The 25,097-nt window shown below is 48.2% G+C and overlaps 1 protein-coding gene across 7 annotated transcripts in view; it reads right to left on the bottom strand.

Moving 5' to 3' along the window:
- Nucleotides 1-313: 313 nt before the first annotated feature.
- CASKIN2 (CASK interacting protein 2) overlaps nt 314-25,097 on the bottom strand; it is a 100,556-nt gene continuing 75,772 nt past the window's right edge. For 4 of the 7 annotated variants that reach the window (XM_083429836.1, XM_083429838.1, XM_083429841.1 and 1 more), the window contains 12 exons: nt 23,776-23,884; nt 23,295-23,389; nt 21,960-22,077; nt 18,455-18,576; nt 16,569-16,632; nt 14,978-15,072; nt 12,556-12,666; nt 12,218-12,319; nt 10,552-10,690; nt 5,908-8,082; nt 3,988-4,318; nt 314-2,956 (listed from right to left, as the gene is read on the bottom strand). In XM_083429836.1, the coding sequence (XP_083285962.1) occupies nt 2,860-2,956; nt 3,988-4,318; nt 5,908-8,082; nt 10,552-10,690; nt 12,218-12,319; nt 12,556-12,666; nt 14,978-15,072; nt 16,569-16,632; nt 18,455-18,576; nt 21,960-22,077; nt 23,295-23,389; nt 23,776-23,884 (3,558 nt within the window). In that variant the 3' untranslated portion in view covers nt 314-2,859. The remainder of the gene's footprint in view (nt 2,957-3,987; nt 4,319-5,907; nt 8,083-10,551; nt 10,691-12,217; nt 12,320-12,555; nt 12,667-14,977; nt 15,073-16,568; nt 16,633-18,454; nt 18,577-21,959; nt 22,078-23,294; nt 23,390-23,775; nt 23,885-25,097) is intronic. The other 3 variants (XM_083429837.1, XM_083429839.1, XM_083429842.1) reach the window with 1 other exon arrangement.

Raw genomic sequence — 25,097 nt, 5'->3', positions numbered from 1 at the left:
TGAAGCGGCACACATCAAGTTTTGCACACTTAAGGCATGCTCATATTTTTGAACTTAGGTAGCCATGTTGTTGTTTAGTCGTTTAGTCATGTCCAACTCTTCGTGACCCCATGGACCAGAGCACGCCAGGTACTCCTGTCTTCCACTGCCTCCCGCAGTTTGGTCAAAGGTAGCCATACTGGAGTACAAAATATTCATTGAGCACTGATATTTGGTGGTGTCCGAAATGACTTCTTTTTCCTGAGGATGTGACAGCTCAACTTTATACACAATGCATCTGACTGATTGAAAAGAGGAGACTCAGCCAGCCAAGTACATCTGTCAAAAGGGAAAATGATTCCCAGTGTTTAATACCATAAAGTTGCTGTTTATGTTAGTTTAAAACAAGAATTCATGATTAACACAAACAGACTAGATGATTTAAAAACTGCCTGGCTGGTGTTTTGCCTGGACTAATTTCCCAAGCCATTTCCTGCTACATAGAGCAGGTGGGGCCAAGGCTGGTTAGACACAACTGCATCCATACATAATTTACACAGCATACAATATATTTAAAATAAAGAACTAGCTCTTAAAAAATAAGCATTTTGGACAAAAAGGGAAGGGGGAATGAATTTTTGTCATTAGTGATCACAAAGAACAGCATTTTACTGCCCCCTAGTGGGTCAGACAGTAATGTGGTTCCACCCGCAACTCTAAAATACAACAGCACTCTGGTTAGTAAATATACAACAAATCCACATTTAAAAAATATATACATTTCTTTTAAAAAATTACAGTTTTATCAACAGTTGGGGGAAAGGATGCATCCCAAATCAACTACTGTGAAATCCAAACCTCTTTTCAAAAAGGCTTAATGAACCTTTTTATAAAGTGCCACTGGTTGCAGCAATTCTTTAAAAAAATATTTTTCAGCACTAGTCATCAACCAGAGGATGACTAATCCACTTGACACTATGGATAAAAAGAGAGTCAAAAAAATAAAGAGAAACTACATCTATGGCCAAGACACATTAATAGGCTCCATTGTAGCCTCTCGCTTTTTTTCCCTTCGCCATTTGGATTTCACTTCCTTGCAAGTGGCTCAATGCTTGCCACTTCATGATTCACTACTAAGAAATCAAAAGCGATGCACATCCTGGCTCCTCCAGCAGAGCCCTTTCCCCCGTGATGCCCAGAGGATCTGTTGCCTTAACTTTAAAACTGCTGAGCTGCCCTGTCTGCCTCAATACTTGGTAAAACTGGCAGAAGTTTTAAGTCTGTGATATACATGGTCATCTTCATTTTCGACTTAAAATAAAACTCTCTTGGAAAGCTGCCTTCTACAGGGTCTGACCCCTTGGTCCATCTAGCTCAGTAACACTGGCAGTGGCTCTCCAAGGCTTCAGTTTTTGCCAGCCTTACCTGGAAATGCTGGAGACCGGACCTTTCTGCATGTGCTGTACTGCTCAGCTACAGTCTCTCTGCCATAGCAGTCACTGACGAGTTCTAATCTGCCTGTAGCATGTAAGCAGCAATTGCTACACTTTTCTTTTCCCTTCTCTTCCTTCTGTAGGCTGCCTGACTGGCACCACCTTGGGCATATTTACAAAGGTGCTACGGAAGAGCCCCCTCATCAGAGTGGAACTGTCCCTAGGGAGGGAGGAAGCGGCATGCCGTGGGGTTGCAATTGGGCCCTTTGTCTGCTGCACTCAGTTGTTGGGAGAGATGGGCTCACTTTGGACAGGGAGATGAGTTGCAAGGAATGGTCTTTGGAAAGGCAGTTTCATCTTCTAGCCCAAATGCTGTCTGCTTTAATTTCTATTTTAAGATCTACGTGCTTCGTTCCCTGCTGGGAAAAGGATAGGGAAGAGTATTTGCAACTAGGAAAAGTCACTTTTTATGCTACAATGGAGAGCATGTTCAGGATCTCTTGTATTATTTTTGCCACTGGAGGGTGCCCTGCACTGTAAGCCACCCCACCAATCAGCGTTTTCCTCCCAGATTCTACTGAAAGAAAGAAAAATGGAAGACTATTTTATCTCTCCACCAACCCACCAGGCCTATGCGATGAATGAGACCCGAGGTATTTGGGAAAGAAGGTCAAGTAGTTTTCAGTTCCCCTGAAAAGTGTGTCGCCCTTGAGCTTATTTTACTTTTCTGGGAGCCACAGGCTGTGCCAGCTGCTTCTGGAGGTCGAGGCAAAGATGGGGCAACGTGCGGGATTTAAATCCACTCGGATTACACGGTCCTTCGGGAAAAGCAGCAAGGCCCTGTCTTGCTCTGGAAGTTGCCAGGCTTACCAATCCTGTTCCCTTTTGTCGACTTGGCCGCATTGAGCACTCGGCCCCTTTGCGGATGTCACTGCCCTAGGGAAGCTGACACATTGTTGGCATCGTTTGAAATGACAAGACGCAGGGAATGGGCTGCTCTTTGCAAGAAGTGTAGATGTCTGTGGTATTACGTGGGAAGGAGGCCAGGGTCCAAGGGAAGCTCTCAGTAGCCTCCAGCATTGGTCTGCCTCCCTTGTGGTTCAACGTTGCAGGCATTCAATCAGCCCTTCTTTGTAGCTTCAGTGCTGATGTGGGTGGTCACTGTTTAGAGGCCTGGCAAGCATCTGGTGCCCTCTGATGGAAACACCAAGTTGATGTGTGTTCACGCGCTCTTGCCCCAAGATATTTGTCCAAGAAATGGTCTTGGAGTGCAGTTGCCTCAGGCTGGAAGTTAGCACTCACAAGAAATCAGGAAAAGATGGTAAAGTGCCTGGAAGGAGAGGCCGATGAGTAGTCGTGGGATTTCTCCCCAAGCTGTCCACGTCTCATAAATGGTAGGGTAGAAGGATGAACCTGCATCATCATCATCAGAGAAGGAAGCCCGTCCTCAGTCCAACATGGCATCCAGCTGCTCTGCAAGGTCATCAAACATGTTGCTGATGTCTTCAAGGATGTTCTTGGCCGAGTGTGCTGTCCCATAGTTGCTGGGGGGACAAAGACAGGAGAATTGGTTCGTTTTGGGTGCAAGGTTTCAGGCAAGAACTGACACCTCCTCCCTCACCAGATCTGAAGTCTTCTTCCAAGCCCTCTCTTTGCTTGGAGGGCCACTTCCTGCACACTCTGAGCAGTCCCATCTCCCCGCCCTTTCCCTGCCACCCAAATGGCTTGCTAATGCCTGCCTGTCTCTTGGTAAAGGCCAGGAAGCAGGAACATAATCCATCCCATTCTGAGACAGCTATTTCCTGGTGCAATACAAGGTACAGTGGTACCTCTGGATATGCACACCTCTGGTTGCGTATCCTTCGGGTTACGCACACGGCAAACCCAGAAGTATTTTTTCTGGGTTTTGCCATGCATGCATGCGCAGAAGCGCTCTACCAAGCTGCGCACGTGCGCAGAACAGGCACCTCCGGTTGCGAATTCCTCGGGATCTGACTGGAGCTCCAGAACGGATCCTGTGCGCAACCGGAGGTACCACTGTACTGGTTACTATTTTTAAAGGCTTTCACCCACCCCCCAGCACCATTCCCCATATAAGCCCAATTGCCGCCTATATTCTTCCTGTTTTATATGCCCCCAGCACCTGAAGTGAGGACACCTATGACAAGGGAAACTGCAGTTTCTCCAAGGCTGCAGAATAGCTGCCTGAAGAAGTTCAGGGCAAAACTTTTGTGTCTCTCTCTGGAAAAATGACATCCTCCAGATGGGAGAGGTCATTGTGGCCCAGTGTTGCGCCTGAGCTCATTTCATTTCACTGCTGTTTGGGTGGGAGAGTTGGTGGAGCTTTAGAGGAATGACAACACCCATTTGCATATGCAAGTCTTCACCCAGCTATGGCAATATGTATGGAAGTCTGCTTGCACATGGTCCCTAGCTGGACCAAGGCAGATGTATCTGAAATATGCATGTGCCTTCTTCATAAAGAAGAGGGGCCTTTGTATTCAGACCCTGAAGGATGCTCTGCTCAGGACAGGCACCCTGCCTGCCCTCTCTTCACATCCAAGCAATGCCTCACCTGTCTGCCTCCTCTGCGTTGATTTTCTTTTCTGCCGCTTCCAGCGTGGATGCCAAGGATGAGTTGGTTTGTTCCAGCCTTTGCTGAGCGTGGATCATGTCCGGAGATGCACTCAAAGGCCTCATGGCGAGGGGCACCCCAAAACCCAAAGCGGGTTTGCTGCCCAGCCCCAGTTTCATGGGGTAGGGACCCATCCCTTCTGAAACCATCTCTGTGGCTGCCCAGGGAGCGACGGTGTTGCGGGAGTTCTGCAGGACTTGTTGGTAGATGGTTTTTGGCCCTGAAAACACCAGCTTGGTAGAAGCAATGGATGTGTGCTTGGCCGGGACATCTGAGGGGGAAAAAAAACCTTATGTTGGGTATTCTGAAACTTGACCCACTTAGTTTAAGGAAACACAGCCTAGTTCCGTCTCTCGAAGTGCAACCTTCCTTCTGGATCAGCAACAGCAGGCATTCCTACCATTAACACCTCATGCTATTCTACACTCTCCCAGCAAGTGTAAGCTGGAGTACGTCTTTTGGAAGTAGCCCTTACTTCTGGATTTGCCATGCTTTATTCGTTCTTGTTTCAAAGAGCATCAAGACAACATAATTCCAAAACTGTTGCCTTTCCCTTTCCGTGTTTTCTGCACTCCCCGTGTCCCCCTCCCCCGACTTGATTTGCAGCAATATTTAATACTGAAATGCAATTTTATAATGAAAGGCAAAGTGGTATTAAGGCTTGTGACTTTGGTTTAAAATCCATTTGCAGGGTTCAGTCCTTCAGTTACTTCATATTGACTAGCGGGGGGGGGGGGGCAGAATCAGTGACTTAATTCCTTTGAATAGCCTCTCTGAATTGCCCTGTATCAGTTCCTTTTCCTGCAGGGGGGGGGGGGGCTGATTTCCTTTCCCCTCCCCCTCATGGTAGTGAAACATCTCTACAGTTTTTAAAGAGCAGAAATCAGTAATTAAAGATGTCCTGTGTAAATAAACGGACACAGAGCAATTCAGAAAGAAACTATTCAAAGAGAAATGATTCTGTAAGCCTCCAGCCAGGATCAATGGGGGGGGGGGGGCGTGCATGCTAAACCTTCAAATTATGAACTTTTATTTGAAATATCCAGGCACCTTTTGCTAAATGGAGTAAAGATTATGGAAGGATCTTGGCCACAGGGAAGGACATTGCTAATTAATATTGTGCTACGTAAAAGTTTATGTGCGATTTCCATTTCAATTCCACATCAAACTAATTCTAACTAAAAATACATGCTTAAGCATCGCTGCCATCGCTACACTGTAGGCACTTCCCTATCCCACTGGGGCTATGGAACCGTCACTCCCTCTCTTCGAGTGAGACTAAAGCAGTCTTGAAAATGGGTGGGTTACAGCCCTCTCTGCTTCCTCACCCCCTCCCAGCCCAGACCTCTCTCCACAGCCTCCAGTGCCCTTTCCCCAACCAGAAGCAGCAACAGGGTGCTATCCCAGTTCTCTCCCAGCTGTAATGGCCCTGAAGAGCAGCTGGAACAACACTGTATTGCTACTACAGTGTTACCTCGGGTTAAGAAATTAATTCGTTCTGGAGGTCCGTTCTTAACCTGAGGTACCGCTTTAGCTAATGGGGCCTCCCGCTGCCGCTGCACGATTTCTGTTCTCAACCTGAGGCAAAGTTCTTAACCCGAGGTACTATTTCTGGGTTAGCGGAGTGTGTAACCACCTGAAGCGACTGTAACCCGAGGTACCACTATAACCCCAAACTCCAAGCCCATTCCCCGCCCTGAGAAAGGATGATGGCACTGCTAGCACATCTGCATCTCCTTCCTTTAAAGGGGGAGAGAGATACCACCATGTAGAAAAGCTTTCTGATTCCAGGAAAGGGCAGCGTAGCAGTAAGCCACAGAGGCCAGATTTTGCCCGGCTGCCACTCTGAACGTTGCCTACCTGCCGCATTGGCTGCCGTCCTCAGATGGACTGCTCCTCCGTTCCTCTCGACCTGAAGTGGGATCTCGCTGGTTGGTTTCAGAGAGACGGGCGGCTTCTTGATCCCCCTTTCCAGAGACAGGATGCTCTTCTCTATCTCTGCGATCTGCAGCTCCATGCTGTCGTCGTCAAAAGCGTCTCCCGCCGGCTGCGGCTCCGCTGGGTGGAGCGAGGGTCCGCTAATGCTGACCGTCTGAGCCTGGGCGTACTGTGGAGCCGAGGATGATGAGCTGGGCGCAGCCACCCGAAAGGCTTTCAGCACGTTCTGGAGGGGCTCTCTCTCCCTGCACCGGGGCCGCCTCTTGACCGTGTCGGACTCTGTGAGATTGAATTCCAACACTGCGGGGCCCTCTTTCGCCGGGGTCTCTTCTTGCTCTTCCCCGTCAGGCTGAGTCGAGGCAGAATCGGACTCTGGCGCAGCGGCGTCTGCCTTCAGCTGCCCAGTGGGCTTCGGACGCTGCTTGATGGTCAAGTTGCCTTCTTCCGCAAAGGGAATACACTCGCTGGAGCTGTTCTGAGAGGAACAGGGGGACCTGGCACAGCCATCTGTCTCTGCTGTTGCTTCTTCCTCCGTGTCAGACCGGGTGTCCTCATGCTGCAGAGCTTCCGTCATGTCGACCGCGGGTTCGCTAAACGTCCGTCTCTTTCGGGGGACGTTGCCTTCAAAAGCCTGGCTTTGGCCACCGGCGGCTTCCGCGCTGCTGGGGTCTGCTCGGGCTGAATTGTGCAGGCCCGTTTTGCTGGCCGACTCCTGACCGGGACCGGTGGGTTTGGGGGACTTGAGAGGCTTGGCCAGGCTCCCGTCAGCCACAGGCCCATTGAGCACGGCTGCAGCATTTCTCAGGGAGCAGCCCCTGTCACGAGGGCCCTCTCCTCCTCCGTCCTGGGAGAAGGAGGGTCCTTTTTGTGTCTCTTGGCCCTGTTCGTACTCTGCACCCACTTGTGCGCTGGAGACAGAGCTGAGGCGCTTGGGAGGAGGGGGCGGGGGGCCCTTCCTCCTGGCGCGGATGGCAAAGGACTGGCTGCGTGAGACCTTGGCGGCTGACGACGGCTGCATCCGTGGCACCTGGCTGCGCCCTGGCCGCCTGGTCAGGGTAGCGTATGAGCCCACGGAGCTGGCGGGCGGCTCCTCTTCCTCAGCCTCCCCGTCGGACAACGCGTAGCGGTTCAAGCTGTGCGAGCGCTTCTTGTGCTTGAAGCCCTCAGCGTTCTGCTGCTCCGCCCCAGGCTTGGGGGGCACGTGTGGCGGCTCTGTGGGGCCACAGTGGGAATGGAGGTAGGAGAAAGCTTTCTGGGCTGTCGACTGCAGGGTGGTCCTCTGAGCAGAGAAGGGAGCGGGGGCCTTGGCCTGCTCAGGCACGGACAGCGAAGGAGGCGGAGGAGGGGACTTCAAGGACACGTGGGGGTACATGAAGACATATGGGGCAGTCCCCTTGCTGGCCGTGTGGGGCGATGCACAAGGGGACGTGGCTGGAAATGTCTCGGGAGGCTCTGTGTGGGGAAGGAAATCCCCCTTCAGAGCGCTTGGTCTCTGGTACTGGTCCATTCCCTCAGGCAGATTTCTCTCCCTCAGAGGGCTTCCCACACAACCGCTGGAATAGCCGTTGATTCCCTCAGGGCTGCTGAGCTGCGGAACAAATTTCCCATAGTTCTCTGGGTTGGGCCGACTCTGCGGGGCAGCGGAGTTTTCCGTGAGGCGGGGCTGGGTAGAGGAGTGTCCGCCGCCGCCGCCACCACTGCTGCCGCTGCTGCTCTCGCCGCTTCCCAAGCTCTCCTGCGAACGGCTCGAGGTGGTGCTGTGGGACAGCATGTTCTCTTGGGAGTGCCCCGACCCCCTGGACCGCACCCCGATGCTCTCTTGGCTCCGTGACATGCCCTGGGCGCTCTTGATGGTCAGGGTCTCCTGGCAGCTGTTGGACATGGCCGTCTGGAGCTCGTAGCTCAGTTCGCTGTCCTGGAAAGTGGTCATCTTGGGCGTGTGGGGAGAGTGGCACTCCCCGTTCTCGACAGACTCGATGGTAACGATGTCCAAGGCGCCGGGGATCTTGCGCCTGAGGGTGCTGGTCTCGGCCTGGCTCAGGCTCTTGCGGAGGTCGGTCAGCTTCTTGACAGCCAGCATGAGCTTCTTCTGGTGGCCTGCAGGTGGCGCAAAAGGAGCAAAAACTAAGTTCGGGGATTGTGGGAGGCAAACGCTTCTACTGGAAGACTCCAAGCACAAGCAAGGGGAAGCTCAAAATCCAGTCTCATTCTCTCAGGCCAGTGCTTTGGAGGCAGAGCCTTTATCAGCCAAGACATTCACGTATAATGTAGACGAAAAGAAGCAGGCCCTGCCCAGACATAAAACGGGACCAGCAGGAGGCTCAGCCCCATGCCCAGTGTGGTGAAGAAATTAGGGCGTCAGACTAGGAACAGAGAGACCTGGGTTCAAAACCCTACTTTGCCAAGAAGCCCAGCTGCACCTACTTCACAAGGATAAAATTGGGAGTGCAGCTGTTAATATTATTATTATGAAGCTAACGCATTGTTTCCTAAACTTGCTCCTTTAGCTGTTTTTGGACTACAATTCCCATCACCCCTGACCACTGGTCCTGCTAGCTAGGGATGAGCGCAGTTGTAGTCCCAAAACAGCTGGAGACCCAAGCTTGGGAAACCCAGCCTAATGATAAAGGTATCTGAAATTCTACAACCACAACAAATGGCACAGGTGGCAGTTGCACTAACTCAGCCTTGCTGAGGTGTTTTTTTAAAGAAAGACACTTCCCCATGAAGCACAACACGTCCCCATGTGCTTCGAGGGATAACAGGCTCTTCTTTGTCACGGACCCCAGTCCCTCACTTCTGGGGCCTTCCTTTCACCATGTCCATAAAAGGAACCGGCTGGCAAAGAGATCACTTTCTACACCTGCATAGTGTTGGGCTGAGGGGAGAGTGTATAAGGATGTAAAGTGATCTTTTGTTACCACAGAATTCTAGACAAGGCAATGAGAGATGCTCTGAGGGAAGAAGGGGAAAGAGTAAAAGAAGGGTCAGCTGATGGGAAGGGAGGGAGGGAGGGAAGGTAGGAGTGGGCCATGGGAAGAAGACACTTGGCTGCCCCAAGCAGGCCTCGGGAGCAGCCGCCTGTTGTGTGCCCTCGATAACTTCTACGTGTGGCTGGTCGGGGATGGAGCCAGCGGGCATATTTTGGCGACACTTACGAACGGGGCTTGTCTTCCCCTCTGCCAAAACAGGCATCCAATTACCCTGGGAATTTGATTCACAGCCAAATACCTCACTAATTATTGCCTCCCAATAAGGGGGCATGGTTCCCCCTCCCCTTTTCTCCCCCTCTTTGTCAGAGCGGCCTTTTGGCAGTGAGCCAGTCTAAACTGGATGGCGAGGCCCTAACATGGGAACAAGTCCTTCCTCGTCAAATCAAGCCATGAAAGAAGGTGGGAAGGAAAACACACAGTGGCGGGGGAAGGGGGGGAGTGCCTCCTATTCAGCGGGGGACCCTGAACCCCGAGGTTTTTGGGGAAGGGCGGGGAGGACTGGACTAAAAGCGACACCCCTGAGAGTGACACAGAATGCTTCCCTCATGAAACAGAGGGAAACGGACAGTCTCCTTGCCCCAACCCAAAACCCAATGCTGCATTCTGAGCAAGGGGAGGGGAACACTGCTGTCTTTGTGGAAGGAAACATAATAGAGGGGTAGCCTCTATTTGAAATAAATAAATCACTGTTTCTAAGGGTGAGCAATCACCTAAGAATGCTAGTCAGCACACATGCGCCTGGGAAACAAACCAACAATGAGCATATTCTGGGTTAAGCACCTTCTTATGTGCAGGTTCAAATGGCCCTTGTTTGTTTGTGTGTGTGAGAGAGTAGTATGTGTGTGATGTTTCTGTATTTCCCAGTCAGTGAAGTCAAACTGAGAGGGATCTGCTTTCCACCACTTCACCTGACTGGGAGAGGTTTGTGAAGGTTGTGCATGCTGCACAGCTGCCCAATAACAGGGGGAAGGATTCCCCTTAAGAGTAGAGAATGTCCAACAGCACCAAGCCAGTGCTTGGCCAAACCACGGTTTCTCATGTTCCAGAAACAAGGGCAGGGTTTGAAGAAAGGGCAAGTGCCTTCTCATTCCACATTTCATTATGGTAAATTTGGTCTACAGCTCTCACCAGCCACAGTAAAAAACATCTGGAAGGTGCCTGGTTTGTGAAGGCTCCCTCAAACAGAGTTTCCCAAACTTGAGTCTCCGGCTGTTTTTTGGACTACAACTCCCATCATAGCTAGCGAGGACTAGTGGGCCAGGGATGATGGGAACTGTAGTCCATAAACAGCTGGAGACCCAAGTTTGGGAAACTGTGGGACATCTTGTGGTTAGTCAAACACCACCAGCAGGATCATTCATGGGTGCCTCCAGCCAATTTAAAAAGCCACCATAAATACAGCATCTTTGGATACCTGAGTTTTTCTCTGCTGCACTGAGAGGCAAGGGAGGCTACTGTATGGAGCTCCTTTCAGATGCAGTTCCCCATCACTCATGTTTATGTAGTGCAGGACTGAAACAAGCAGCCAGGAGTTCCCCAGTGGCCCTGTTGGTTTCCCCTCTTTTCCCCTCACCGAGCTTGTTGATGCCAATCTCCTGCAAGTCCTCCCAAGTCAGATCTGTCACAATGCTGATGGAGTCATAGCCGTTGCTCACCAGCTTCTTGTGGTACTGGGGTAGTCCAAGGGCACTCAGCCACTCCATTAGGTCATCCTAGAAGACAGCACAACCACGATGAGCTCTTACAGCAAATCCCACGCTGCTTTCCACAGGAAGTTGCCTGAGCAAGTCGTTGGGAGCTTTATCAGTAAAGAGCATCCCACAGGCAGAAAGACACAGTTTCTAAATGCCATCAGCTCCACACATAGGCTTACAGCTGCCACCTAAAATATCTAGTGCTTATAAATAATGTCACAAGGATGAAATCTAGTAGTGGGGGAACACTGTGTATGACACCCTGTGCTCCTTGGAGAAGGGGTAGGATAACATAAATGACACAATTATTATTATTATCATCATCAATACTTAAAGTGTCCCTGACAGAGAAGACTCAGAACCAGTGTTCGAAACTCCCATTGTTCTAGGCACATTTTGCGACAAGGAATTTCATTAACGCAAGCTGTTTCTGAGCTCTGGGTGCAGTACTGCGCCTAAGATTTCGGATTAAAACTGCAGAGTGGAAGGAAAGGAGGACCTTTTTCTGCCTCCCCACTTCCAGCTACTCCCTGGAGACCGGAGAAGAGACCCTCTTAAGAATATTAGGGGGGTGGGCAGGGGAAGGACTAGACCGTGTGAAAAATGAACATAATTTTTTAGCTGCGGTTCATTCATTTTCAGCTTTGTATTCTTGTTACAAAAAAAAGTGCACCTAGACATTCTGTTGTTGACCCCATAAGCTAGGTTTAAGGTGCCATTTAGCTCCTGGCTTTCATATCTCAGTTTCTAACATTGTGACATTGAAAAGTTGCTCCTTGTGAAATTCAGAATGGACAAGGAAAGCCCGGGCAGTGACAATGGCTTAGATTCTAATTAAGGTTCTGCTGGTGGGAGTGCCTAATAGGCAGAGTTCTGCTCATGGGATGCTCCCACCAGCAGAATGGGGGGGGGGCATTCCCCCCCCGTTTCCTTTCCCCCCTGCAGCCCCTTGACAATTTGCTTTGGGTACTTTGGGGACCTTCTTGAGCAGCGTTAGAGGCAGTGTATGGAGAAAGGGGAGACTGGCTGCAGAAATCCAGCCAGAGAGGCGCAGTATAAATAAAATAAATAAATAATAATAATAATAATAATAATAATAATAATAATGCCACTTCTAATGCACTTCTGTTGCATTCCAGTTCTCTCCACAAACAGAAGAAACTCTTTCATTCACAGAAGACTAGTTAGCATCCAAACCTTTGTTGAGGAGGGGAATAAATAGTAAATTATTACGCAGCATATTATTATTATTTCAAAATGTGCTCCGCAACCACCCTCTGTAGAAGGTCACTGCTAGCTCCATTTCACAGACAGAGGTAGGGAAACGAAGACTTGGTCAATGCAACGTAAGAGGTTTGTGGCAGAGATGGTGCTTGAGTTCAGTCATGAAGAGTACGTTTTGCAGCCACGAGGTGGTTAGCTTAAGAACCCCATAACCCTCTGAGTAAACCTGCCCCTTTGCCCAGGTCTTCAGGGCTTTGGGTTGCACCCTGATTCTGACTGACTGGCAGGGATGTAGCTGACAGGGATGTGGTCGATACTCACAGGGATGTAATTTGGGAGCCATTCGGCAATGCTAAGCTGCCCAATCTCGGCGGATATTTTCTTCCTGTGGCCTGGCTTGGTCACCCCAATGGCTGTGAGGTCCTGGAACGAAGAGTGGCACAGGTGCCTTCATTAATATCTAACAAGCAGGCATGTGTACTATGTGGTCTAGCACAGGATGCTTGATAAATCATGTGCAGCGCACGTTCTGCAATGGCACTCCTGGGAAGGTCTCACAAAACACCAGGCGGTTACGGTGCAGATGGGTGATGGCAGGGAAACCAAAACGTCTTCCTCCCTCCCTTTTGCTCAGCCCTTTCTGCTTCCCCATGCCTTACCTCCGGGGTCATGCGGCTTATGGTGGGCACATCGTAGCCCGCATTCAGGAAGTTGGCTGTGTAGCCCTCCAGCTGGAATTCACTCAGCCAGTTGTAAATGGCTTCAGCATCCTGCGGAGGGGAGACAGAGAAGTCCCTTGTGTGGCAGTGGTGTGGACTGGGAGGGACCAATGCACTCCTGCAATCCGTGATGGAGCACTTGCACTAGTGCATCCTGAATGCATCACATGCCCCTATGTCACCACAACTGTTGGATAAATGCAAACGAATCTCCCTGAACAGCTTCTTAAAAAGACTGCTGGTTCTCAATCTCTAGCGCTCAGTCGAAAGGTACCCTGGCCATTTAACTTGGTCCCAATAAGGCAGGTATCGGAGAGCCAGCATGGTGTAGTGGTTAGAGTATCGAACTAGGATCTGGGAGACCAGGGTTTGAATCCCCCATTCAGCCGTGAGGCTCGCTAGGTGACCTTGGGCCAGTCACTGCCTCTCAGCCTAAGCTACCATATAGGGTTGTTGTAAAGGTAAAGGTAAAGGTAAAGGTACCCCTGCCCGTACGGGCCAGTCTTGCCAGACTCTAGGGTTGTGCGCCCATCTCACTCAAGAGGCCGGGGGCCAGCGCTGTCCGGAGACACTTCCGGGTCACGTGGCCAGCGTGACACCACTGCTCTGGCGAGCCAGAGCCGCACACGGAAATGCCGTTTACCTTCCCGCTAGTAAGTGGTCCCTATTTATCTACTTGCACCCGGGAGTGCTTTCGAACTGCTAGGTTGGCAGGCGCTGGGACCGAACAACGGGAGTGCACCCCATTGCGGGGATTCGAACCGCCGACCTTTCGATCGGCAAGCCCTAGGCGCTGAGGCTTTTACCCACAGCGCCACCCGCGTCCCGGCTGTTGTAGGGATTTTTAAAAAATAAAATAAGGCAGGTATCAATGGGTTTATGTTCTTTAATTGGGACTTGAGATTTGAAAGCTGGGAAACCCCCTGAAAAAATGGGGAAGAAACCCATCCCCTGAATTTTCCCAGGTTTTTTCCTGAGCCTTCACATCTCTGTTTAGGACCAATTCATCAATCCTGAACTAGCTGGCTCCGCAGCCATCTCCTCTTCAACCCACTGTGCTTTTCAGCTTTCCCCCAATCCAATGCATATATTGTGGTAACCCCACATGGGACGGCATTCTACAGAGTCTTTCTGAGCACTGAAATAATAATGGAAAAAATAACACCACTTAATATTCAAATACTATAACTCTATGGTGTCAAAGTGTTTCAGCCAGATAATACAGATTTCCTTGAGAATGGATAACTACCCCTCCCCCCGTCCACACACACAAAAGCAAGAAAAATAATCCATAATTCATGCTTATAACAGTTTGGCAAGCCCAGCCAACAGCTTAAGTTTCCAGCTCATATCCGACTTCCTGCCTTCTGGATCTGCCGTGCTTACCCAAAACTCCTCTTCTTTTCCTTTTTTTGGTCCCATATTTTGCCACATTTTGTCCATAACCACTTCCCTGCCCATGGCTCTTTCAGCAGGATCTTGTGTGATCCAGAGCATCAATCAAATGCACGATTTTACCATTAACTGATCCAAGCAGGGCTGCTTTGCTCAACAAGCTTAACTCAGCCCTTGAGCCACGTATTGTGACCAGCCAGAATCTGACAGCACCCTGCTTCTAACTGGGGCCTCATTGTTCCTTATGGAGAGAAAGGTTTTTCTATACATATAAAAACAAAAATCCAAGTACCAAGCTTAAGGTGTTCTCTTGATAAAATTAACAGACATGGACAAATTCTTGCCCCCAAAGTAATTCTAAACGAGTTGTCCAAATAAAAATAGGACATATACAGGGGTTACAATACAGCACAAGTGGGGCAAGCTGTAACCCACTAAGGTTTTTTTAATGGACAGTGTGTCTTGTTGGCTTTTTGCAGTATAGTAGCGCTGCAGAGAGCTTGCTGGGGAGACCATGCATTAAAAAGGGACTCAAAAATAACTTAAACAAGGTTTTAATTACAAAAACAAAAACTCCTTATACACTAAATACATCTACAAACAAACATGACCCAACCACCAACCCATCCCCCAGGGTAATGGCAGAGCTAGGTGCTGCTCCTTATATACTACACCCAATTCCTGACACAGCTTAATCAATGCAACTCAGCAGCACCTGCTATGTTTCACAGCTGTAAAGCTGGATCTCGTTATTTTGCTCTGGCCCCTTAAAGATATACACATCGGGTGAAGCAATGATGAACCTTTACATTTAAAGAAACAATTCAACATGTCTAACTCTAGGATGGACTGGGGCAAGGTTGCTTTACACTGATGCCATTCAAATTTGTTTCCTTTTACGGGGAGTAGCCTGATGCTAGAATCCATAGGTGTATATATAAAACATTAGCTAGATTGATTACAGTACCTTCCCTTCCAGGAGCTGCTCTGGCCGTAGATATTGGTGGGAGAAGATCCTGTCATTGGTGTGACAGTTGGAGAGGTTCTGGTGCCCCAGTGTCCCTGAAAGGAGCCAAAGGACGGTCACAGGAGCCTCAGACAGAATTAATGCAGGGCGAAATAACCCAGGGAAGCCTGTCCCTAGCTACACAACACTTGCTTATTTCAGTGGGGCTCGTGTGGGTGCTGCAAAGCAGCCTCATCAAAATGAATGAATGTATGAAGGCAGCGGTGGCACTTCCGGCACTTGTGAACAGAGAGGAGCGTGGGGAAATGTTCATTAGCAGCCCAAACCTTATACGGCATCAAAGCCTGCACACGGGGAAAGCCATATAAGTGCTTGCATTGTGGGAAGTGCTTCTTCCAGGCCACCTCCCTCCTGAGGCACAGGATCAGCCACATAGGAGAGAAACTGCACCAATGTTCTGACTCTCCCAAAAGCTTCAACCAGAAAGGGTCCAGTTTTTTTTGGTGGGGTGAGTTGTTGCTGTTGGTTTTTTGTATCATTATTTTAGATTCTGTTGTGATTTCGAGGAAATTGTTCAGTTTGGTTTTGTACTTTTTAATCATTTGTTTATTGTTTATGACTACGTTTGTTATGTTCCAGTTATGTGTTTTTTCATGTTGTAAGCCGCCTTGAGCACGGTTTGAGCTGTGGAAAGGCAGTATACAAATAAAATTATGTACAGTCGTACCTTGGTTCTCAAACGCAATCCGTTCCAGAAGTCCATTCGACTACTGAAACAGTTCAAAAACTAAGGTGCGGCTTCCGATTGGCTGCAGAGCTTCCTGCACTCAAGCGGAAGCCGTGTCAGACATTCACCTTCTGAAAAATGTTCCAAAAGTGGAACACTTACTTCCAGGTTTTTGGCATTTGGGAGCCAAAACATACGAGTACCAAGACGTTCGAGAACCAAGGTACAGTGGTACCTCAGGTTAAGTACTTAATTCGTTCCGGAGGTCCGTTCTTAACCTGAAACTGTTCTTAACCTGAAGCACCACTTTAGCTAATGGGGCCTCCTGCTGTTGCTGCGCTGCCACCACATGATTTTCTCATACTGAAGCAAAGTTCTTAACCCAAGGTACTATTTCTGGGTTAGTGGAGTCTGTAACCTGAAGCGTATGTAACCCGAGGTACAACTGTATGTATGTATATTCACAGTTAAACCACAGGTTAATCTAGACTATTTAAATGTTAGTATAATTTCTATCCCATACCATCTCAAAGACTCAACAGTAAAATGGAATATCTTACTTCATATATGAGCTATACAGAAACCAAACATCAGCCGCTACCTACTTAACGCTGCTGTTGGCTGTCAACTCAAACAGGAAGGTTGGGAAGGTTTCCCCAAAGATATTTGGGAAGAGCATTCCACAACTGAAGGGCAGTCACCAAGAACACACCTCTCAGCACTCCCTTGCTTATTGACCCTGTCAGGCAGACAGCAAACCCCCCCTACAGATGTTCACCATTTTTAAAATCCCTCTGCTTTCTATTTACTGAGTTTGCAATGTCAGTTTCGATCTCCCACCAGCCCTTTCGTCTCTCCTCTTACCTATCACGGAATTCGTCTGGCCATTGTGAGAATGCTGAAGATCCTCACCAGTCGGTGAAAGTGGCTGCATAAAAAAAGAAAAGGAGCCAAGACTCAGGTCAGAAATAAGAACCATGAAATGGGGGGACATTGTGACTTTTCTCTTCATGCTCAGCTTTTTTCATGCAGGGATTGTTTGCAGATGACCAACTGAACGTGCCAAGGGTTAAGTGATGCTCCTCTATACTTAGCTGTTTGGGCACATGAATTCCTGCTACCCATATAGCCAAATTCTAGGCATGTAGGTCCCCACAGGCTATTTCCACCCTTCCTGGTACCTGGACCCAAAGCTAGAAGAGTTGTTGTTTTAGTCTTTTCTCTATGAAGAAGCAAGTTTAAACTTGGGGAACCAAGTCATGTGCAGGAATGCACATCATCGTCAAGATCTGGGCGAGAAAGCGGAGAAGCAGCAGGGAGGCAGAGCAGTCCTTTGGGAGAGGAGATGAGCACTCGCTCTGCCCACAGAAGTGCCTTGGGTCAATCCCCAGCATCTTCAAATGGGGCTGGGAATGTCCTCTGAATGAACCCTGGAGAAAGGCGGCCAGTCAGAGTTGACAATACTGAGATAGATGGACCAATCATCTGTCTGGGTAGAAGGCAGCTTTCCATGGATGGTGCAGCAGAGCTCTCTGCACCATAACTCCCCAAAGACTGCAAAGTTACTTTTCTACTCTCAATTATACAGAAATATAGTGTTCTGCCTTTGAATAGTAAAGGTAAAGGTAAAGGGACCCCTGACCATTAGGTCCAGTCGTGGCCGACTCTGGGGTTGCGGCGCTCATCTCGCTTTACTGGCCGAGGGAGCCGGCATAAAGCTTCCGGGTCATGTGGCCAGCATGACTAAGCCACTTCTGGAGAACTAGAGCAGCGCACGGAAATGCCGTTTACCTTCCCGCCGGAATGGTACCTATTTATCTACTTGCACTTTGACGTGCTTTCGAACTGCTAGTTTGGCATGAGCAGGAACTGAGCAACGGGAGCTCACCCCGTCGCGGGGATTTGAACCGCTGACCTTCTGATCAGCAAATCCTAGGCTCTGTGGTTTAACCCACAGCGCCACCCGCATCCCTTGTCTTTGAATACACCTGGATAAATCCCCGAGATGTCCAATTTCTCATTTTGGGGAATTGTACTTCCACCAGCACATAATCTGAAGAGATATAGTACATATATCTGAAGTACTATATCAGATATAGTACTATATCTGAAGAGATATTTTCTTTCAAGTTGCTGTAATAAAGGGAGCATGTAGCCCAACAAGCAAAAAAGTAAGAAATTAATGAGTTGCTGATCTCTTTTCCCTTGAGGAGAGAAAAAAATCAGCAAGCAGGGTGGGAGGGAGAGTATTTAACTCGAAAAACAAGATTAAGCGCATCCCTTGCACCCAACACAGCTCTGATCAAATACACAGCCCACTGTGGCTTAGAGAAGTCTGAAACTAGACTACATTACAATAAAAAAGTGGGAGGCTATTCCCACAGCTCATCACTTTTCGTTCTAAAGAGAATGTTAGATTTAATAACCTGCTTCCTTACACCTTTGTCGTTGACTGTATGAACACCCTCAGTCTACGGGCAACTAACCCATGTTAAATGAACTTGGGGATGTGACCCAGGAACAGGAGATAACAAAAACTGGGAATAATAATAATAATAATAATAATAATAATAATAATTTATTATTTATACCCCACTCATCTGGCTGGGTCTCCCCAGCCACCCTGGGCGGCTTCCAACAAAGTATTAAAATACAGCGGTCTGTTAAACATTAAAAGACTGAGACGTGGCAGCAGTAGAGTGAACAGCAGGTTTCATGCCTTGGTGCAGAGAAATCCGTGCCCCTTTTACCTTGACATTCTCAATGAGGAGTCCAGTGATTTGCCCATTGGTGCCCTCAGTACTCTGACCGCTGCCAGCGCTCCGGATGCTGCCAATGCTGCCCTCGCTGCCCACACTGTTCCTGTCACCTGCTGCTTGGGAAAAGAGGAAAGGTTTTGGCATGGGGGTAGTAAGGACGGAGAAGAGCCCAGTTGGCCCTCAAGCACTAAGCAGGCAGGCAAAGCTAGGGGGCATCTGCTGGTTGGACTAGCACCCCATTACAGATTTTTTTGCAGGCTTTGCCACAGAGCACCCAAGCAGGCTTCCCTGGCTGCCAAGACAGGTCACGCAGTATCCGGTTGAGGCATTTCAGTCAAGGGATGACTTTTTATTTCCTGTAGCAACATCCAGCTGTTATAATAATAAATAATAATAATAACAATTTTATTTATACCCCGCCCTTCCCGGTTCAAAAACCGGGCTCAAGGTGGCTAACAACAAATTTAAAACACTTAATTGTAAAAACAGCATAAAATACAGTATAAAAACATGAATAACAATAAAATTCAAAATTCAGAAATCAATTTAGGGGATATAAGCATTAGATAATCCCCAGGGCTAGCTGGCTGAATTGGTCCTACTTGGGCCAGCGAGGAGGCCAGGGGAGAATTAGCTGTGGCGTCTCAGAGCGGGTGATTTTCATAAAAGGGGAGGGGGAGGGAAGAGAAGGGAAATAAAAGATCAGGCTGAATTCAAATTGAAGGCCAGGCAGAATAGCTCTGTCTTACAGGTCCGACAGAAGGAGGTTAAATCCTGAATGGCCCTAGTCTCATGGGACAGAGCATTCCACCAGGTCAGAGCCATCACTAAAAAGGCCCTGGCACTGGTGGAGGAGGATCCTTTCTCCACCACCCCACTCCCCGCCACCCAGTTTTGATGGGTGAGGTTGGGAAGCAACTTTTTAAAGAATCATCTAGCAGCAGCGGTCCCTCTCATACAGGACTGATGGGGGGGGAGGGAAATGTGGCCTGGGAGGACACAGCTAGCAGGCAGGTTTGCATGCAGTGATGGGATGTATTGTTTGTGCAGCACGGAAGGTACCTCAATGGCAGATGTGCACATGAGCATGGAAAGAAGGCGTGATCAGTGGCAGCGCTGTGCACACTGATGGGTTTATGCTTTGGGCGAGACTGGACGCTTGCGGCTGGTAGGCCTTGATGAGCTAAAATGTGAACTTGAGGTGTATGCAGAAGGAAGGGGCTACCTGGATGAACTCATGTCCTTTAGGCAGGGTTTATCAGCGACAGGTGAGAACAGCCCACTGGCCCTGGAAAAATGGTAGATAGCTACTGGGGAGGGGGGGCAGTGGTGGGAAGGGGCAGGAGCAAAGCATACGTTACGGAAGGTGGACCCTGTGACAGAGACAAAGATGTGTAGCAAAGCCAGTTCTAAATCACCGAGAATTTTGCAGGAGGGAGCTGGGGCATAGCAGTGCCACATGAAATTTCCAGAGGGGGGATATTTCTCTATTTCTCTCCACCCCCCCCCCCACCAAGTATCTGTGTGAGTGTATGTGTGTGACGAGAGAGAAAATGATTTCAAAAGATATTTACTTGGGGTATGAATGTGTGAGGAAGAGGGTCTGGTTACACCTCCACCCCCAACTGAAATCATATCCCTTTTCATCTGCTACTTCTCTCCATTCTTTCTCCCCACCCCAGAGTTGTCCTCACTCCTTCCCAGGCAGTGTGAATGGAGGACACACTGGCCCAGCCCAGCAATGGCCCTGACCTGGGCTTTCAGGAGTTGGGGCTGTCCTGGTCAGGGCAGGTAGGCAAAGGGGTGCCTGCGGCGAAACGGGTGGAGGCTGCGACCCACTGGGAGGGGTGGCAGTGGTAACCTGCTGGCCCTTGGCAAAGCTCTGGCACGGGTGCAAGGGCGCCATGCGGGGAAGAGTCAGGCCTGCATGTAGAGAACAAAACACGTGGGTCAGGAAAGGGTGTGTGTTTGTGTAGGCAAGGAGAGCAACTGTGTGGCCCCAGAAGCACTGTACAGCACTGGGGGCTACGGGGAAGGCTGCTGTAACTTAGCTGCTCATGGAGTATATGTGTTCACATAGGGGCAATGCTGCTGCTGCATTTTAAAAACATAAAGAGGGACGGAATATCGGATGCTCATTCGTCGGCCAGACTTTTCACAGTTTCCCCCCTATAAAAGAGTCTCTCAGCAGTCTAGGATGAACATTGGCAATGGAGTCAGAGGAGCAAGCACAGAACTTTGCCCTTCCTTCCCTGATTTTTTTCTTCTAGCCTACATAATAGGATTCCCAAAGTGCTCTACCCAGTTCTTTAGTTTCACCAGTTCATAGTGTCTACGGCTGGAGAAAGTCAAGAGAGCTCAAGGTAGTTTCAAAGAGTTACTGCAGCTTACGATGTGTATAGTCCTCTCATCACACTTCTGCCTCTGGCAAACAAGCGTTGTGTGGCTTTTCACTGTTTCGAAAACCTGCAAAACCTGTTTGACCAGAAGGCGGCAGTGGGAGAAAAGAAACGTGTGTGCATGCGTGTTGTTTCTGTACGCACACCGTGAGAAGAATAAATACGCCACCTGAAGCAAGCATCTCTTAAAACAACTTCCAAGTCTCTTAAAAACTATCTCCAGCCTCCAACCTCAGGTGGCCTGCAGTAAATATACACCTGCAAAGAAAACTGAACATCTGCAGCATCCACCCATGAGCTCAGGAGAATTGCTTATTTGTATCCAATCAGAAATCACATGCATGGCTGTCCATCAATTTAGCTGCATCCACAATTCAGTAAGTTTTGAGGAATGGGGGATCTACATTTGTCCCTGGTTAAGGTGGGATCTGAACACCTTCTAGAAGGAAAGGTGTGGAAGTATTCACACCTTTAACTCCCAGGACTACAGCTTCCTATAACTATACAGACACCACTTTGCTAGGCTTCCACAGGCCACCTGCATATTAATAGTCATAACAGTTTATGTAGTTTAATACATTTTAAATTTACTTTGACTCCCATTCTTCCCTTGCTGAGAAAGGAGCAGGAACGATGGGATTCCCCCTATTCCTTTTAAAGAGGTTCCTGCTCTCTGTGTTGCTAGAGGTCCTCCATGTTATCCTTTTCAGAAAGCACAGCAGAAGGGAGCCCCTTCGGATATTCTAATATTCACGATCTTCCTCCTGCTGAAAAAGTGGGGAGCTTCCTCTCGTGCAAAAAGTGTGTTTGAACAGTACTGGGGTGGGGGTGGGAAACCATTGTGCCCTGAATAATCACATCTCTGGTGCTGTTTGACTTGGTCCGTGTGAAGGCAAGCGTTGGCAGAGAGGTCACTGTCATTGAGTTGGAAGTGGCGGCGATGATAGGAGTTATTTTTGCAGGCGGGGAGAAGACAGTGAATGAATGGGGTTTTCTGGGAAATGAAATCACAGGTTTTCCTACTCCCTTTGCTGCACCCTCCCCCCATCACATCTTTGGCCTCCTCCAGAGTTCCCCAGTTGTGTTGGTGGACCAACCTGTCCGCTTGCTGATGACTTCGACAATGGATGGAGGGAAGTAACCAACTCTGTCAGTGCCTTTCTGAGAGTCATGGATATGACCCTTCCAGCGTCCGTCTGCATGCTGCTCCAGAACCTGGTGAGAGAAGAGTTCTCATGATCAGTGGGACAGGGTAGATATAGCATGGTAGAATCAGGAGGTCGAAAGGGACCATGGGATCATGATATCTAAGCTTACCACAAAAGCAGGGTTTTGTAAAGCTGGTGTGCAGCACAGTGGCTTAGCGACTGAGTTACGATGGAGGAAGCCCCCTGTTCATATTTCAGGGCTTAGGGAATTCATTCTCTTCTTACCTAACCCCCCCCCCCATCTGCAAGATGAAACTATAAATACAAGGCCTACATATTATAGGGTCATTGCATGCGATGAAGCGCTTTGAACATTCTAAAGGGGAATATAAATGCCAAGAATGATTATGATTAGACCAAACTTGTCTATTCAACCATGAGGACTACAAACTTGTTCAAAAAAGGAAGAAAACTAAGCTGAGCTTCTCAGCTGAATTCAGTGCTTGTTCTTTTTTCTTTGCTCTTGCAGAACTCTGGCATGCACACAGCTCTGTCAATATGTTATACCTCCCCTATCCACTGTAATTTCTATTACTTCGTGAATCTTCTCTGTTTTGCCTGCATCCTCCTTTAACTCTCTTGACCATACACAAAATCTGATTACAATAGCACTTCTACTGCCTCCTATATGGTAGAGATGATTCTTCTACTAATACAAGCTAGGACTAGGAATGGAAGAATCTATCACTTTTGATTTCTCTAAGTTTCTCAGTTTTCCAAGCTCAGGTTCAGTTCACCACATTAATGTACCAGTCTGCCTGTTTTTTGTTCATTTTTTTAAAAAAGCACTCATTAAAATTAATCAATATTTTAGAGCTCATTTTCCCCAGTAGATACATTTTTGCAAGCAATGTCCTTCAATATAATGGATTTTGTATGTTAGTTTCACCTATATACACATTTTTGCTGATACCTTCCTCTGATATGTGTATTTTCATGCACCTTTTTTTGAAGAACTGCACCACGAAATTCAGAGAAATGTGAATTTCAAAGCATAGCTGGTCTCTCAGTTCATACACTGGTTTGGGGAAGTGCAAATTCAGTAGGTCTGAATTAAAATAATCACTGGGACCAATTTCTTCCTCAAACTCTAGTAAGCCTACAATTTTTCAAATAGGTCACCGCAGTCCTAGCTGAGGTCCTTTCATGGGATCACAGAACAGATGCAGAGTGCTGTCTCTTGGAGCATTTCAGGAGCTTCTATGGCTTCCGCCAATCTCTTACCGTGATGATATCTCCGGCACGGACATTGAGAGCAGTTGGGTCATGGAGGTTCCAAAAATCCTTCAAAGCTCGGACCTTCAGGATTCCTGATGCCTCTGAAGACAAAGGGTAGTGGGAAGTGAGAAGGAGGGGGACAGAGGGGGAAAGACACGGGCAGGAAAATTAGCAAAAAGGGGAGAAGAGGACGTCGTTACTTGCTTTGCGCTTCATTCCTCCTTTGCCCCACAGCCAACGCATCTTGGGATGTTGCAGCCAGCCTCTCCTGCAGCTTTGCAAGGTGGGCTCCTTCACGTTATAATTCAGTGAAAGCCAGGAGGCTGGAAACCCTCAAGTACCCACCCTGCCCCTCTCCAAAAGATTTCAGTGCTGTCCCCCACATGCCCATCACCAGTTTGCAACATCCTAGGGGTTTATTAAGATGGATGCCATCTGCTTCCTCCCCAGATTAGGGCCTAATGGGGATACTTCTCGGCCTGCTCACCTCGTAGTAGTTGCTTGATGTCCTTGCTGGCGTGTGAAGTGGTGAACTGGTTCACGATGTCCAGAGCTGTCTGGTTGTAGGTGTTGCGGATGTTGACATCGATGCCACCCTGCCCAGAGAGAAAGTTAGCGGTGGGCTTGGAAACGGGGGGACAACTTCCTTGAGGGAACTTTTTTTTAATAAAAAAATCTAGGCTGGTTTCAGCATTTGAGTATTTAGCTGAGCTAGTGCTGGTGCTAGGTCCTGGTGAGATATTCACAAAACAAAAGAATTGCCGTGAAAATTCCTGAAACGAGAAGTAATCGACTATAGAGTTAAATTAAATAACAAAAATCAAAAAGTTTAAGGAAAAATTAACCTAGAATTAAACAAGAGCAGTTTGTTTGATATCTTATAATGTTCTCTTAAATAGGGCTATGTTTAAAACTTGCCATTGAGGTTTTCATACCTTTTTTGTAAACTCAGGGAAGCATTTCAACCCTGCTCTTGAGTTTGTTTGATATCACTTAAAATCATTTAAGGTTTATAATTTCTTTATTTCCTTCTGAGGAAATTGATTAGTTCAGTGAAACGAGTTTTGTAGCCGGCATCTCGTTAAGTCTTTGTTTAATTCTAGGTTAATTTTTGATTTTTTGTTATTCTATAGTCGATTACTTCTCATTTCAGGGATTTTCACAGCAATTATTTTGTTTTGTGTCATTTCTTGGTTCCGTGACTGTCTTTTTTTCACTGGTGAGATATTCACGGCAGCCTGCTAATAATATCACAGTCCTTGAGAGCAAAAGCAGGCCTGTCTTTACCCAGAGACTGCATCCCCACTGTCTGTGAAAAGGTTAAGCTCGCAGAACAAAGTAGACTAGGCCAGTTATAGAGGGTTGCTTCACACAACATGCAAGGCCTCAGATTCAAAACACAGGGAGGCCTTGGGTTTGCCTCACACTCTCAGCCTCAGCTTCCCATAAAGGCAGTCATTACTCCGCTTCACAGAGAAGGCTAAATAAGTGCACTAAAAGTGCAAATGAAACAATAAACAAACCGATCAACCCCTGTATGTGTTTCGTAACACTGTTTGCAGTCGCTTCCAAAGATGGGTGGTTCCAGAATCACTCTGGCTAGCCTCAACACAAATGCTAGCATTGACTCTGGCTGGCCACAGATTCGGCAGCCATGGATTATAGGTGCAGACAATTGCATGCGTGTTGGGCTACTCCATACGGGGAGGAATCATGCAGTACTTCTTCACATGGCTAATGAACACTCAGTCGGTGTGCACATCCAAGTTGTGTTTGTGTGTGAGAGAGGCTAGCAGCTCCCTCTTGTGT

Source organism: Podarcis tiliguerta (genome assembly GCF_965153285.1).
Source record: "Podarcis tiliguerta genome assembly, chromosome: 2".
NCBI lineage: Eukaryota > Metazoa > Chordata > Lepidosauria > Squamata > Lacertidae > Podarcis > Podarcis tiliguerta.
Note: the sequence above shows the minus strand (reverse complement) of the source record. Positions and strands in the feature narration are given on the sequence as shown.